Source organism: Strix aluco, chromosome 1, assembly GCF_031877795.1.
Source record: "Strix aluco isolate bStrAlu1 chromosome 1, bStrAlu1.hap1, whole genome shotgun sequence".
In the NCBI taxonomy this organism is placed as follows: domain Eukaryota; kingdom Metazoa; phylum Chordata; class Aves; order Strigiformes; family Strigidae; genus Strix; species Strix aluco.
Genome location: NC_133931.1, coordinates 128543685 through 128560563, shown reverse-complemented (window position 1 = coordinate 128560563; position 16879 = coordinate 128543685). Strand labels below are relative to the sequence as shown.

Below are 16879 nucleotides of genomic sequence, written 5' to 3'. Positions count from 1 at the left end.
CTGCTTTCAAACAGCAGGACTTGGTCAGAAGCTATCTATGTATGAATTCTTGATTTGGAGAACAGCTGATTTCAGTCTACTAGACTATGCCAGATGGACAGCTAAATAACATTCCTGTGATTCTTTTGGCCTTTTTTTTTTTTTTTTTTTCCTTATTGTATCTTCTGTTCTGTTAAAACTTACCTGTACAGCACGTGGGTCTTTAGATAAGAATCCTATTACATTAAATAGTAACTTCTTCAGCTCAAAGTCCTCGTAAGAGTAGGTAAGTTTAAGACCTTTTACCAAGGGATTGGGAATTTTAACTATGAAGGAAATTGTAGATAAGTTACAGAAAAATCATCATTAAAAGTAAAAATAGTGTAATTATGCAGTATGAAATCTCTTACCTTCAGTAAATGTTGCAAGTACTATTAACAGCTTTGTAAATCCACTTTCCTAACAGGCATTCAAAAAACATACGTTAATTAAATTAAATTGCAGTGAAATTAAGACTTATGATTTAATTTTAGTTTTGCTTTTTTCTTCAGAACACAGAGCTTAATGTATCCTATAGCAGAATAAACAGAATTTTATCAAAGAGATTAACCATTTGGACATTGTACAATACTAACTAACTACAGTCCTAAGGGTACAATTAGTTAAACCCATGTCTCAATTCAGTACAAGTCTGAACTTGTATGGGGAAGTCCCAAACACATGTATTCACTACTATAATCTACCACACAAGAAAACCATATTCTCAGTACAGTTAAAGTTGCGTTTTTTAAAATGCATTTGTGCACATGTAAGTTTATACATCAGGGTCATCAGTACATACAATTTTGTGCCTTCAGTTGTGCGTACTAATACACTAATATTCCATTTCAGCGCATTTACAAGTAAGCACATGAAAACTGCATGTATGAGCAACAGGCATTTACAAATATTACATACTAAAAATTCAGAAAATAAAATCTTGTCATTCACAGCTCCTAGAGAGCTAACAGAAGAACAATTATGTCTAATATAACTACAGATAGAACCAAGGCCAGGAGGTGTCTATGCAGCACACTAGAGGCAAAAGAGCTTTGCTTCTGAGGTGAATTAGAAGCCATGGTTACCAGGACATTGGTCTATTTGAGCAACAAAATACATCAGCTTGGCCTCAGTACTCTGGCAAAGCCACCACAGAGCTTTCCACCAGCTCCCACCAGGAGCAGAGCTCACAGAACACTACACACACATCCCCACAGAATTAAGTGGTTCTATTGAGTTTTGCAGCAGCTTCTTAGATGCATCCCCATAAAACTGGGCTCAGATTTCTTCAGCCCATCTCTGTAAATTAGCATACACCCAAATGATTTTAACAATCAGGAAAATATTGCAAAAGTAATTTTAAAGAAAATATTTTAGTACACAACTATATTGCCTATTAGCTTTTGTCTCTATGGTAGCTATACTCTCTTTACAAAGCCATTGCAAAGTGGTTAAATAAAAAACAACATTAAAACTTACTAATGGTTTCTCCTTGCTGATTAACGTAGTACTAAATTCTGATGGAAACTAGTAAGCAATTACCAAACAGACAGTTTTGTTCTCAGAGATAATCATAATGAATATCATTATAAGCTTTACTTTCCATATAATTTCCACTTTACTTGTGGTGAGAGAATGATTTTCCTTTTCAAAGGCTCAGATTCCTGTGCTGATTTCTAAATTACAGTCTTGTGAAATACAAGAGTTTTCTGAAGTTGCTTGGATAGCATATTAAGAACAAAACCCCAAACACTCTGATGATAATTTCTCTGGTATTACCTACAAGGCAGAATTCAATAGTAATGTTAATGTTTCTGTCTACCTGATATTTATACCTTGTAACTTACCTCCACAAGCAAAGTAAGTTAAAATCTCTAGGGAGGCTGAGAATACAGAATCTAAATGAAAACATTTTCATTTTTTCCTTGCATTGAAACAATTTTTCTTTCTTGTAGTATAAGGAATTAGAATAATGTGTCCTGGTTATTTATCTTGTTGGAAAAAACTGCTCTGTTTCTACAGCCAGATAAACAATTTGAATGTTTTACACATCAAATATGTTGCTGCAATAGTATAACAGACATTTCATAATGGTTAGTGATAAAATGGAAAGCTTGATTATAATCTTTATTACAGACTATAAAATCTATTTAAGTAATACAGCCAATTGGGAAACTTCTACTCAAGTTGAGCAATGAATTCCCTGAACGTAATCCATTCCTGAACAGCCAATAGATCTACAGGAATTGCTTAATTATTCAGTATGTATGTCACAACTTCATGTAAAGTTCTAAATCTCAACTGTAAAACAGGAGAGTAAAAGAATATTTATGAAACATTAACTTCTCTGCAGTTTCCTCATAAAAATTCTGGAGTATTATAGAGGAATGAGTCATCTACTTTTTAGGCAAGTCATGATTGCATTTTGGACTACATTTATGTCACCTAGTCTTAGAAAGAATTTATGTGCCTCTTATTAACTGGATCTAAGTAATTATTTTCTCAGCATCTTATTTAGAGCTTCTGAGCTGATTTTTGGAGGACCTTCTTGTTCCCAGTTATGAGGCACAGATACTTCGGTTGAATTTGGGCCCTCTGAATACAGCCTGTACTACTACATCTTCAAAGAACAAATGAGGTTTCATGCAAAACTCATTGTAACAGAATGGCACATCTGAGAATCTGTACAAGAATACAGGAGTTAACATTAACTTTTGCACATGAATAGTTAGTGTAAATTTCTAAGTATTAAATTAGGTTGATGCTAGTACTCCAGGCTAATGACCTACAGATCTGAAGTCTCTTTGAGGTAAAGGGAATTGCAGAAAGAAAAACGGTTTCTTGCTCAGCAAATCTAAGAAAGAGAAAAGCACTGGAGACAGAGCAGAACAAATACTAGAACCCCAATGGAGAAAAATACCGAGTATATAATAGCAAAGGAGAAGTTATTAGTCTTTGGAATATAACTATAAATACTTACAATCATAGGTGCTGCAGGGTTTTGAGCCAGTAACATGGCAATCACCAAGAGGTCATTCCGTAGCTGACGATCATAATGCCGGAAACCATGCATGAGAAGGTCTACAAATACTTCTTTCAGAGCGCTTAAAAGAAAGTGAAATACATTTTACCTTTTCTTTTCATATTCTAGTTTTAGACAGCTCTAGGTATATGAATCCTCATTCAGCATCACACTTTTCAAAGCCTTAGGGTTTAACTGCAAGAGAAGTAACTTAAAACTTTATTTTTAAATGGATTCTTATGTATACCACTAGACATCCAATTTAAGCATACATGCAAGGTGCATGTATTACCAATTGCACCTTCCACTGTATGTGTTATAAATGATTAATAGAAAGACACAATATTTACTCAAGCATGGAAATGGATGCTGTTGAATGATTACTGAGAAGAAATGGTCTAATCCTAAATAGTTAAAACAGTGTAACTCACTAAGGGAGAACTTGTTATTTACTCCAGCACAGGATCTACAACTAAGCCTTGTATATCATAGGATAGAATTTCCTACCAATTTTATAACATAAGCACTTCAACAGTGCAGTAATATTGGCCTACCGAGCCTAATACGTGAGCCTGAAAATGGTGCAATTAACTTTTTCATCATACAGAGCAACAGATAGGGCTATACCTCCTGCACTGTGCAGCAGAGCACCCTGATCTCCCTCTTGCCCTGTAACAGAAACAACTGCTGGTGGATTGCTGTGTTCATGAAATAAAGAGAGGCTTGACAATGAAATAGTTCTGAAGATGACTGGATGTGCTTTTAACTGGACCCTGGCCACCGAGCTTGTAAGCTATCTGCCAGGCACCTCTTGCATCATACACCATTTTCTGGCATCTCACAGGCCACAGTGCTACCTATAACTTGCTGAAACAGAAATAGATGCCTGAGGGGTCTAAATCATGGGCTACTTGGCTATGAGGTCTGATCCAGTAGTACTTCCATTTTGGAGAATCAGATATGTTAATACTGAAAACTTAATGAGGACTTAATGAGAGACCTCCATTCCCCTTTTGTATTTTCTCTCGATTAATTTCAAACAAAATGCTACACAATAGCAATGCTTTAGACGTCTCCAAAATTACAATATTAATCCACAAAATGCTTCCCTATACTTACTATACACATTCCAAGCTACTGAGCTGATTAACAACTTCTTCTTTTGAGGTGTTTTCTAACAGGTTCCATAGGATTTCTGAGGAGCGGAACACCAGCTGTCCGGAGGGATCAACATCATTTAGATACAAACAGAGTCTGCTGGCTGCTTGGGCCTTCATCATAAGTCTGCAATTTACTCCTGAAATTATTAAAATCTGAATAATTAATTCCCTGTAGGTCAGTAATTGGTTTAGGCATGTTCAGAAAACAAATGATCTAAGACCAGAAGTAATGAGATTGCTGAAAGAACAGTTTGTACTAACCGGAGCTGGAGAGATGCTGGAGAGCTTTAAGTACCCACAACTTCTCAGTAAGTTGATTTTCAACTAATGCTAGTGACAAAACCAGAGTTTCTGCTAATCCTCCTAACTCAGCCATCTGAATTTTATAGTTTGCACTTGTTGGCTGGTAACCTGCACATACAATAGCTGAAGTTATAATGCAGTAAATATTCAGAATTTTGGTTACTTTATAAAATATTCATCCCTTCTCAAGAAAGGATTGAGAACCGAGTATCATATTTCCTTGGCCCGAAATTCAATTGAAAAAAAAATTTAATAACCAACAAGAGCTGCTTTTCTTGTATCTGAGTATTAATAGTGCTTAGAGCGTATCCAACAGACTTACACATGCTATATAAACAAATTAATTGCTTCCTAGAATTTACAGAATGAAATAACGAGCATGGTTATAGAGGGGTGAAAAACCTTCTTCAGGTCATGCAGTAAGTTGTTGGTGCAGGACCTAGTTCTCTTCTGTAGCCTATTCACTAGAGAATTGATACCTTTTATTATCGCATTACTTAAAATATGTGAATCTAACCCCTGATTTATAAGATTGCCTTTCTAATGTGTCCCTGTTTTTACTTTTGTCCATGCATACGCAAATCCGTATTTCATCACTGAACTACATGGGAAGGGGAAGCATTAAGAAAAGAAATTTATATATGCTAACTCATGAAAGTAAAATTTATCTTAAATAGCTTATCAAATATATATATTAAATGACATGAAATGCAGGACTGATGAATGCAGATAACGCACATGGTGAAACGAGTCTTAACTAAGCATAAACTCTGATAGGCTCTAAGTATTACTTTATAGGTAATAGAACTCTGCAGGATCAAACTTTGGCAAGGTTTACATATATGCTTAGAGATGAAGAATTTGACTTTAAAAAATCAGACTGAAATACATGCTTCATTTTTGAGATAACATATCTTATTTACTAAATCTGGAGGAGAAGAATAAAATCCCTCAATATTTAACATTGACTTTTTTCTATTTTTCCCCTTATTTTTACTAGGGACCTTAAAGATCATCTCGTTCCAACCCCCCTGCCATGGGCAGGGACACCTTCCACTAGACCAGGTTGCTCAAAGCCCCGTCCAACCTGGCCTTGAACACTTTCAGGGAGGGGGCAGCCACAACTTCTCTGGGCAACCTGTTCCAGTGTCTCACCACCCTCACAGGAAAGAATTTCTTCCTTATATCTAATCTAAATCTTCCCCCTTTCAGTTTAAAACCATTACACCTCATCCTATCCCTACACTCCCTGATAAAGAGTCTCTCCCCATCTTTCCTGTAGCCCCCTTTAAGTACTGGAAGGCGCTATAAGGTCTCCCCGGAGCCTTCTCTTCTCCAGACTGAACAACCCCAACTCTCTCAGCCTGTCCTCACAGGGGAGGTGCTCCAGCCCCCTGATCATTCACTTATCTTGATGGAACTATTTACAGATATACCATTAAATGCACGCATAGCTGCTTGCAGGATTTGAGTCGTTTGTAAGGCAAAACCAGATTTATACACTTTCATATTTCTAGAATCTTGTGAGGGCTGTTGCAGCTGCAGCTTCTCTAGGCCTCCTAAAATAAATGAGAACTAGCAAGAGGGCACAGGAACTAGTGCCACGCTCTAGGAACACAGCAAGGGAGCACACTGACATCCAGCATGCTCCCGCACGTGCACTCTGGATCCACACTGTGACAAAGTTCATCTGTAGCTTGGCTGCCTATAAATCTAGTGCTGTCTCACGTGATCCTGTGCCCCTCTAGGAAGGGATCCTGACTGACTTTGCCTGATAACAGCCTCTGGCACCATCATAAGGGTCAAAGGAATAAATAGTACTGGATTCTGATGACAGTTTGCATGCCTATTTATAATACCAGAGGATCATGCTTGAGTTTGTACACAGCCATCATCAGCCTCTTTCTGCAGAGACAACTCACAAAATTTATTCAAAGCCTATGCTCAACTGTGTCCATATAATACGAACTCCATCAAATTTACATGGGCTCAGATCTATCTCTCACAAGCAACATAAATGAAACCAGAGCTGCTTCTCTCCAAGCCACATATACAAAGTTGAAAATAACATTTCCCTTCTTATAATTTTGATCCTAACTACTCTTTCTTCCTCTGTTCAGAGAACTTGTGACTACTTCACATTTTCTGGATACTATTTAATCCTAATCCCATAAATGTAATAATTAATTCCTTGCTAATTGATGAACTAATTTCAGATTTTGAGTATGCATTTCTATAAAAACATGTTAATTGCACATTTGCCGATGCTATATATTTAATATATGAGATATGGTAACTATAGTTATAAAGAAAAATTAATCCACGGCTAACTAAAAGCATCATTTCAAAGTAGCTGGGATGATAAACACTTGATTTCTTGTGACGCTTCAAAATACTGTGCTTTACCTGAAAGCAGTTTTCTCGGTAGCTCTGTATTATAAAAGCTAACAACACACTTACAGATTTGTATTCTAACTTGAGAGCTTGGAACCCTCATCAAATAACCTGTCAGAAACAGAAAAAAAATGTAATTTACAAAGTTCTTAATTTTTTTAGAAAGTAATCTTAACAGTTCTATTTACAGTACTTAACGTTTCCTTTGGTAATACCCCCTACAAATCTGTCATTTCATGCGAAGTTTGATTATAAAACACTCAAGGGACAGGGACTCCCACACTGAAGAGGAAAAAGGGGCCTTGGAAGAGTAGCGTAATTTTAATCAAAAAGTGATCTCCTCTGCTTTATGGCTACAGACCCTTGTAAGAGAACGGATGTTATTCTAGAAGTTGTGGAATTCGGGAGCAAGCTACTACACTAGGTTGTTGTCATCATTACAATGTCAGAAACTCTTCTTCTAGCAAACATGATATGACATAAAGGGAGCACAGAAACAGACCTTTTCCCACAAGATAAAGAGAATTCCATTGAGAGCTACCAGTGCCTAACATGGATAATATAAACAATCTTTTAGGTTTTAGTGTCTTTTTGTACATGCTACTCTAAAGAGAATCTGAAACTATCTGAAACTAGGAGGCCATTCTGCTATCTACTTGGACCTGTGAAAACAGACTTCTACAAGTATTTTTTTCTCACGCATTTCAAAGGTAATCTTTTTTTCATTTGTGACAGGCTGATTGTGCTACCTCTTTACCATTAAGTGAGCTGATATACCACTCCTGCTCTATTCTGAATCCTTTTTGACCTACAGTGCTTGCAGTATTTTCTTTGAAAATCACAAATGTGACATGCAAGCTTGTAAAAAGATATTTTGGTACTAAGAGGTCCAGTGACATTAAGTCATGACTGACACTTTTTCCTCAACAGGTCTCTTAAAACAGATTTCAGAAAGATAGAAACTCATGGCTCAGATGCAGCAAGAGGCTGAAGTCAGAAAGTGCTGCTCCTAGCAAGGCATGGCGCTAAACTGACTAGTATTTTGCCTTTGTAGGTGATAGGTCTCAGGCTTTTGGGTTTTGAAGGTTTGAGTTGGGAGTCAGGAGTTACCGTTTCTCACTTGTTTCTTCCATTTGGTTTCAAAGAATCAGGAAGGATACATGTTCCTCTTATCCCAGGCCTGTGTTTATAGTAATACACCCATTTCTCAGAGCAAAATGAAATGAAACAGGCTATAGACAGGTTTAGTTCTTCAGCTGTACTGATAAAGTTATCTCATGTACCTTCTGACATTGGCAAATAGGCAATTCTGCTAGCTAATCTGCAGACAGAGGACTGAATGAATAGTTGAAAAAAATTACATACATTTACAAAGGAGGTAAGAAATTAAAATTGCGCTAATAGTACAGTTAATTTTATTATGGCATAATAATAATTTTATTGTGGTATATCAGTTTACGCTCACCCAGTTGTGCAATGGATTTTGAAACTGCCACAGAATAGCTTATTTCATCAGATAATTTCTTTTTTTGGAATGGTAACCTGCAAAATGAAATTTAAAAATATTACAACTATTCTTAAAACACTGCAGAAGAACAGTTTAATCAAGTCACCAGAAAAGCTCAATAGCTTTTCTCTTATTCCTTGACATTTTTTGCAAATAAGGACACTTTTCCCAGGACAAGCACATTCTTGGCAATGTTGATTCTACACTGAAGTTCCAGTTCCATAATCTGGCAATTACATTTTGGCAAGTAGTGGAACATGTTCATAGATAATATCTTCATAATTCATATTTAATGCAACAAGAAATAGTGAATAAACAAATGTCACTTAAATGTGGAAGATTAAATACTGGAACCTAGGTGCTATCAGGCTATTGCAGAGCTACACTATGCACAGACATATGCAGAAGTGGAAAAAAAGAATCATATCCCTGGGCAAGGCCTCTTGGTATGGATAAAAATAAACCCAATAAACTGACCCCAAATAGCCCAATGACAAGTTTATTTTTAAACACAAGGTATTAAGAAATATTCAATAACATTTGCAAAGTACTCAGATATGACATAAACATGTAAGTGCTAAAAATTCTCTAACAGTAAACATTACAATATTATGCTACTGTCTCTGCAGCTCATAGTGTAGAAGCAGCTTTCCGGTAGGCTTACCTCTGTAAACATAGCCAGAGAAAAAGAAAGGAGAGAGCAAATAGTGGAATAAATGGGGGGAAGAAAGAAGAATCAGACGTTGAAAAACAACTGGGAAGAAGACAGGTAAACAGCAGCAGTTATGAGAGAGTGGAAAATTTTACTACATGACTTCTAGCATCTGAAAGGAAATTTTAAATAACAGCCTCTCCCTTTAGTTACAGGCTTCTCTGTCACATGAAGTAGCAGTGAATTGTGGTAGAATTTCCATAGTACAGAAATTAAAGCAAAACTCAAGGGTGCAATCTTCCAAAATATATTCACTGCAGAAACCACAATTATTGCTGAACTGCTGGAAGAGATGAAAAATCTTGAAAAATCTTACTCACAACTACATTTCATCGACTTTATACACTCATTCTCAGTTTTGTCACGCTTCTGCCAAACACTGAAGAAAATGAAACTTCGTAATGTACTTTCTCATTCTCCACTGTGTGGCAGCAAAGGAAAGCAGTACAACTGATGGTGCCCAGAGAACTGAAAGATGCAGCTGAGAAGTTCTACGCTTATTAAACCTAACAGCTAAGAGGAAGCTGTGTAAAAACCTGTTTGAAGATGTGGTTTACTGTGCGACTCATATTCTGTCTGGCGTAATTTTTCTCTTCCTTATTCTCTCCAATTATAATTGAATGCAGGAATAACTGTAGTTACAAGCATTCCACAAGTACCTTTATTAAATTATTGAGGAGGAGATAACTACTGACAAGTGTGGATACCACCTAAATTCTATTCTACAAATAATTTAAAGTACTGTATGACAATGAAGATGCCCAAAAGCTCATGCAATATGTTTTTAAAATAATTATAAATCCCAAATCCTCCAATTCTTGTGGTTCTTGCTCTTCTGCAATATGGCTTGCCATTTTGTAAAGCTTGCCTTCAAGGTATTAAAGGGTCTTTGTGTCACCTCAGGCCTTTAAACTTATACTTCTGAGGTACGTTTTGAAACAGCAAAACGTACCTCAGCAGGACTTAGCTGCTGAATTGTTTGAAGCCAGCAGTCCCAGAACAACTTACTCAGGTACCTTGGGGAATCTTGCTTCCAAGCAAGCTGGGGCCAATAACAATACAGTTTTGAATTACATAATCGGTAGCTCCACAGATACTGAACTGCTAAAATGGGTCCCTCCTTCACGCCAGCAGAAATTGGACTCAAGGAAAACACAGTTCATGAAAAGGAAGGATGATATAATAGATGCCTTGCAGATATAGATGCCTTGTAGGTAGGTGCTGTATGGATATGTCAGTTGCCTTAGAAAATGTATGAACATGTTAATAAGCAGTGTTTAAATCTCTAAAAGAATGGCTGAAGTACTTACCCACATAATTTAATAAGTTCACATAAAGGCTCAGTGAAAGCTTCTTGCTCATTCATTTTTTCTGCACACAGGTTAAGAATTTTGATTATTTGTGCTAAATCCTTAAGGGGCTTTTAATTTAAAGTTAAGGAAATCAGACTGTTTGTGCTGCTCTGAATCAGCAGAAAAAGTTGAAAACTGTATTTATCATACTTTAAAGATACAATCAAGAAAAAACAAGGCAAGTGCTTTCAAAGTTAGATGTCTAAATGAAGCATATGAGTCAATACTTAGGTTTTTCGAAGCAATCTTACAGAAGTACAACTCTTGCAAATCTGATTTAGCTTTATCAGTTGAACTCACTGGAAGTTCAGCACTGAGTATCTAAAAACATAGGATGAAAAGTTTTTACATCACAGTGTCAGATTTACCTATCTAAATTCTGAGACAGCCTTGAGGTATTTAAATTCTTTCCTACTCTAGTCCCAAGTGACTAAACTTTGAAAATCTGGACATATCTAATTTAGGATAGAGGCACAAGATCAAAACTGAACAGATCACTGTGACTGAGAAGTTACTACCAATCCACTGACTCATGTCAAGTGCCTGTTAAGTACTTAGCCACAACTCAATTGTGAAGTAATGCGATAGCTTAAATCACTGTGGCAACTGTACAAAATCAATGACATTTTTCCATATGCACACCCTCCCTAGTACTTCTGATTATTGGAAGTCTTTCAATTTGTAATGTAAATAGGAAAAAAGTTTCCCATAAATTAGTCTGACATTATTTGTTTTTAAAATGCCTCCTCACTGGAAGTCGTTGCTATTTTATCTACTGCTTCTTAAGTAGTGGCAATTATTATGCTTGTCTATTCTGAGTTGAAAGTACACTAATCACATCTTGAACACTCCCAACCCCTGCACAGGTGAGATCCCTCTACTGAATTTTGTAGTAAATTAATCTAGCATCCAAGAATCTTGCTAACATACCAACCTTGGCTGTGTGTGCACCAGAAGGCCAATGATGAGAATGTATGTGGACCATCACTGCTCTCCATGTAGAAGCACAGCACATCATAAAATGCTTTGCTGGAAAGTCAGAGCATTATCATACATAAAACACCATGACTCCAGAACTTTACAGTGGCAAAAAGGATACCAGCCCATTTTCAAAACACTTGACTACCTTCTTGAGAGTTTTCAGCTGCTCTTTTTCCAAATCTTTCTTAAGTAAAAGAATGAAAAGCAGGTTTTAATTGCAGTTTGCCTTAGAACATTAAATGATTACGTTTATCCCCTTTTAAGTTTAAATGAAAGTGGAAACCAGATTAAAAAATCACAAGACACAATGAAGTTCTGAAAGTGCTTTGCAGCAGGATTAGCTCCTTGATTAAGCCTCCTTTCTAAGTACGGAGTCTGCGCTCTTATAACTGAACAGGCTTTTTAAAACTTACATCTATTGTTCAAATGTGTGGGCTCTTTCTCTTATTCTGTGAAAGACAAATAAGAAAACCAAACCTATGTCACACAAGCCATAAATGTATAAAAATGTAGATCTAAGTGGCTTAGAGTAGAGCTTTGCCACCACTAGGAAACAGTCTGCAAATTCAAAGTTGAAAACAACTGAAGTGAGGATATGTCAGGGTGAGTCAGTGATATGCAGCATTAATTCCAGCTCTTCTGAGCACCTCCACGCTGGGAAAGAGCACTGCAATTTGAGGCAGGCCAGAAAGTTGTTTCAGGAATCTACAAGCCCAGAATCCTAAGGGCATTTTATCATATACCTTATACTCTCTAGACAAGCAGTAAGCAATATCATCCAGTACATTTTTCCTCAAGTCATTAGGTTTATTCTATCAGCTCTGTCAGATGGGGAAAAAAAAAAGGACATGAACTACTTGTCTGTGGGGCACTAACTTAAAATGTGGTTTAATCAAGATCTTGTTTTAAGAATATAAATTATTAGGTTTTTAGATCAAAAATAACTGATGGCTTAGTGAATTTAGTCTGCCAGATCTTCTTGTGGAGACCAAAACCAGTCCACGAGATCACGCTCTCCTCCGTGCGTAGATAGGTAGTCATACTTGTTTCTCAACACTGAACTTTGTGTATTTCTCCTTCCTTTAAAATCAGCTCCACGGAAAAATGTTAGCAGTTAACTTGGGAATTACATAAATTCCCGACATATTTTCAGTAACCGTATGTATTTCTGTTTCTCAGCTGTAGGTTTCAGCACTCTAAAACTCCCAGATAAACTAGCCATTTTGCATGTCTAGCTTTTAAGTGCACATGCTTTTGTCTTTTTTTCTGGAAAAGTGCCTGTGTGAGGATGTACCGGGTTATATATATTTTTTTTAATACAAAACCATCATTGATATAATTCCCTATTACAACTACCATCTTTAGAAGAAGCGTTCGAATACCAGAACAAATACTTCAGCCTTGTGCTCTGCAGCCCCAGCCACCAGTGCCACCTGGTTTATTTAGGGCAGGTACTAAATTAATCGTATAAAACATTTTTCTAAGCCCCATTACCACCTGTGTAACTGAAATCACGAGGTATCAGGCTTACTTACTGAGTCTGAAACTTCGAGTAGTTTGATGACGTGATTCAGATCCACTGATCTTAACTGTGCATCCTGGAAAAGTCACACTTTTTAACTTTTTGTTGTTGACTGTGTTTTAAAAGTGCTTAAACCTTCAAATGTAAAAGTGCCACGTTGAACCAGCATGAATCTACCCGCGGTCGGGTAAATCCACGCTGTGTGGAGCACAAACCGGGGCTTGTTCTCAGCCCGAGGTAGCGGCCAAGCCAAGCCCAGTCCAGCCCAGCCAGGCCCGGCCGGGCCCAGGCAGCGCCTCCGGGCCGGCGGCGGCGGCAGCTGCACGCGGCGGGGGGGGGGTGGGGGCCTCCCGGCCGCGGGGGAAGCTCACCTGGGCGGCGCCGAGGCCCGCGCCGGCGTCCGAGGTGTTCCTGTGCCGCTCCCCGCCGCAGCGGGAGGGGCCGGGGGCCGGCGACAGCGCCGGGGAGCGAGTCGGGGATCGGGTCGCGGGGCGGGGGGGCGCCGGGGGCGCCGCCAGGGAGGACATGGGGCCGGCCCCGCCGCCGCCGGCACCCGCGCGGCCTCGCGCCGTTGCCATGGGAGCGGGGCGGCGCCACCTCCCGGCGCCGGGGCCCGGGCAGCGCCCGCCGGCAGCGCGCGGGGCGGCGGGCAGCGCGCGGCCTGCCGGGACCGGCGCGGTGCGGGGCTGCGCCCCGCGTCCCCCCCGCGGCCTGCGGGCCCCGGCCCTGCCCCTCCCGCAGGGGCTACATGGCCGCAGCCCCGCCGCGGCGCCGGCGGGTGACGGCCTCCTCCGCCCTGCCGTTGCATGGCCCGTTGTGACACACTCCCGCAGCCAGAAAATGGTCTCCCCGCCCGCGGGGGTGCAGTGCGGGGCCCGGGCTTCTCCCGCCTGGTGGGCAGCCGGGAGAGGGGCTGGTCGGTCCGTAACTTCTGAGGATGAACAATTCCAGGGTGAGAGACCCCAATGGCAAACCCCGGCGTCGGCGGGACAGCCCTGCCTGGGGCAGCCTGGCCTGGGGAGAGGCGGCAGGAGTCTCGGCTCTGCATCGGCTGACACCAAACGGGTGCCTAATGCCTGGAAAGCAATAAAGGCAGGGACAAAGCACGAGGGGATTTGGGTATTTTCTCTTCTCCTTGCTCAGTTTTCATCCCGAGGTTTGTTATGGCATCTGCCAGCACAGCCGCTGCTGTGGGGATACCTGCACACCCGAGGGGCGTGGGGTCCCATTCTGAAATGCGCTCTGCGGGACGGGACGGGAGCGTGGCTGAACCCGCCAACGCCACACTGCCCGGGAGCACCCGGCCCTTTCTGGGCTTAGCCTGGAGGAGGAGAGTGGGGTACCCAGAGGTGGCTGCAGCAGAAGGTGACAGACACCTCATGGCGTGGTCGCAGGCCGCTCGCCTCGGCTGCCCGCCGCAGGGTTGGGATACGCTTTGGACAAGTTGTGCAGATGCAACTTTGGATATGCACGTATCCCAGGTTTTTGACTGCAGGCACTGTTGATACCAACCTCAGCTTTCATTAATGTAATTTTTAACTCCTGTGGTTCCAAATACATATTTGAATACATGAATAAATTTATTAAATGCTGAGATAGCTGTTTGAGTTTCCAGACAGCTTTTATAGGAAAAGAAGTGATTGATAACTGAAACAAGAAAGAAACCTTTATGGCTCCAGCTATAACCAGCACAGTTCATACTTTAATTCTCCCCAGCTTGCATGCTACACCCCTCCCATTTCACACCTGCCTTCTTCAGAAATAAGCAAGATGTGTATCATGTTTAGTACTCACACACGCTATACAGGTTCTTCCATCAAAGGGAAAATACACAGTACCGCACGTACTCATCCACACTCTGCATTTTGTAGAAGTTCATCCTGTATACAACTCCAAAATGATAGCAAAAATAGAGCCTAGCGTGGAATGGGACTCTAATTTGAAAAACACAATGACCACTTTGACCTCCATACCATCCCGAGTGGCGTTCAGAGGCACACAGGTCATACAGTGGCAGGACCTGTAGGACATTATAGTGCATCCACCTAATGCGACGATGCAGCTGCCAGCCCAGTGTTTGATGCTTTTCATCCACTCACGTACACACATCTCTCCGTTCCTCTAACCATTTTAACTAGCCCTTCCATGTTCTCCTTAAACATTTGTTTCTGTGAAGATTCTCAGTGGCTGTCTTGTATCTGGGCCTACACTGGATGGAACAAGCCTTTTTGTTAAGTATTTGGAATGAATTGTAATCACAGTGCTTACAGGTCTGCGAGCAGCACTAAACAAACTGGATCACAGATCTTTTTGCCTGGTGCCCAGATACTTACTGAAGTTGTAGATATTCAAAGTTTTTAAGCTTGTGGAAAAAAAAACTCACTAAAATTTAATTTAATTGTGGCTTAAGTGGTTTAAAGTTCTGTTGCTCGTGTTTTGAATTGCAAATGTATAGAGAACATACCTAAATTGGGCAACTTAGTCTGTAAATTATAAGCTTAGGTCACATGCCATTTGTTGGCTGACTGTTCCAAAGATCGTATTGCAAAGCTCCATTTGTTCACTGTGTAGGTTCTTCATAAATGAAGCTTTTAAAAACTGGGATGAAAGCTACACTGTGCAAGTTTGACTACAGGGAATCTGCTGCCCTTGGCAAATGGCAAATGTCCATCCTCAAAAACCTGCAATCAGCTGTGAAAATATTTACTTAACAGTTTTCTGCCCCAAACAGGCTTATACTGTATTTTTATCACATTTACCTCTTCCATTGGTAACAAATAACATTCGAGATATCAAGGCTATCATACCTTCCGAGAGTATTAATTCACACGTATTAAATGTTAAATCTTAAAAAATCCTAAGAAATATGTTTAAAAAGCAGACTTGATGTAGAGAGGATTTCTGTTTTGACTGAGGGCAAACTCTTTTGGTGTGAAGACATTTCAGCAAACTCTATTCTTGAGGTAATGTTACATTTCATGAAACAACAGGACTGTGGTCAAACGCGTAGGGGATAGCTGTGCGTTGGAAGATCAAGGTTCCGTATCTATGTCTGCCATTAATCTCCTGTTGACTTTGCTGAGTGAATAATTTTGTCTACCGCTCTGTATTTGCTGTCTTACAAATTAGGTGCAAGCCTCTGAATAACTATTATTCAGTACAGGATACACCTTTCATGTGCTGCAGTGGGGGTCTTCAGCCCCAGACAAGTGATGTCCTTTCCTTGGCTGTATTGAACCTGGAGACTTTTTCCAAAGCCACCTGCACTGTTTACCAAATGACACCGAGCTCTTTAGAGTACAGAAATCAGAGCCTTCTAAGAATCAGTCTGTTGACTCCGTGTCTTCATTTTCATTGTCCTTTCTTTTTTTGGTTAGTAGGAAGGGGAAAAAGAAGGGGGGGCACAGGAACAGGGAAGTGCAGAACTGTCCTGCCAGACCTTCTGTGTTTGATATCCACAGAAAAAAGACCTGTGAAGCAGCTGGCAGTAAATTCAACCTTAAACCTGTAAAGTCACAGAGCTTCCATCATCTGTATTTACCTGCCCATACTATTAAAATAAGAGTGTTCGGGCCATTGGGTGGTATGGATTTGAGGGGGACTTTCATGCTGATCTCTATTATTGTAAGGAAATGCAGTAGGTCACAGTAGACAGAACTTAAGACTTTTGTATAATACAAGGTACAGCTGGACACAGGTGTAAGTTTGGGGCCCCAGCTGCCAGCATAGTATCAACACAGTAAAACGAGTACTGTGATATACAGAAACAGGGTGAGATTTTTAAAAATCTAAGACAGACAGACTTCAAGGACCAAAACATTACTGTTACATCAGGCATAGCACAAATAGATGTGAAATATTCTGAATTTTAAAAATACCTAAATTCCATTTGGGAATCTGGGAAGGCT

General features: G+C 39.9%; 1 protein-coding gene across 1 annotated transcript in view; it reads right to left on the bottom strand.

The window, feature by feature from the left end:
- CFAP69 (cilia and flagella associated protein 69) overlaps positions 1–13549 on the bottom strand; it is a 30183-nt gene extending 16634 nt beyond the window's left edge. The window contains exons 1-11 of the mRNA XM_074814884.1: positions 13343–13549; positions 12985–13047; positions 11568–11633; positions 10427–10536; positions 8363–8439; positions 6910–7008; positions 4462–4611; positions 4160–4337; positions 2999–3122; positions 390–438; positions 184–305 (exon numbers count right to left, since the gene is read on the bottom strand). Coding sequence (XP_074670985.1) covers positions 184–305; positions 390–438; positions 2999–3122; positions 4160–4337; positions 4462–4611; positions 6910–7008; positions 8363–8439; positions 10427–10536; positions 11568–11633; positions 12985–13047; positions 13343–13549 — 1245 coding nt within the window. The remainder of the gene's footprint in view (positions 1–183; positions 306–389; positions 439–2998; positions 3123–4159; positions 4338–4461; positions 4612–6909; positions 7009–8362; positions 8440–10426; positions 10537–11567; positions 11634–12984; positions 13048–13342) is intronic.
- Between the last annotated feature and the right edge of the window lie 3330 nt (positions 13550–16879).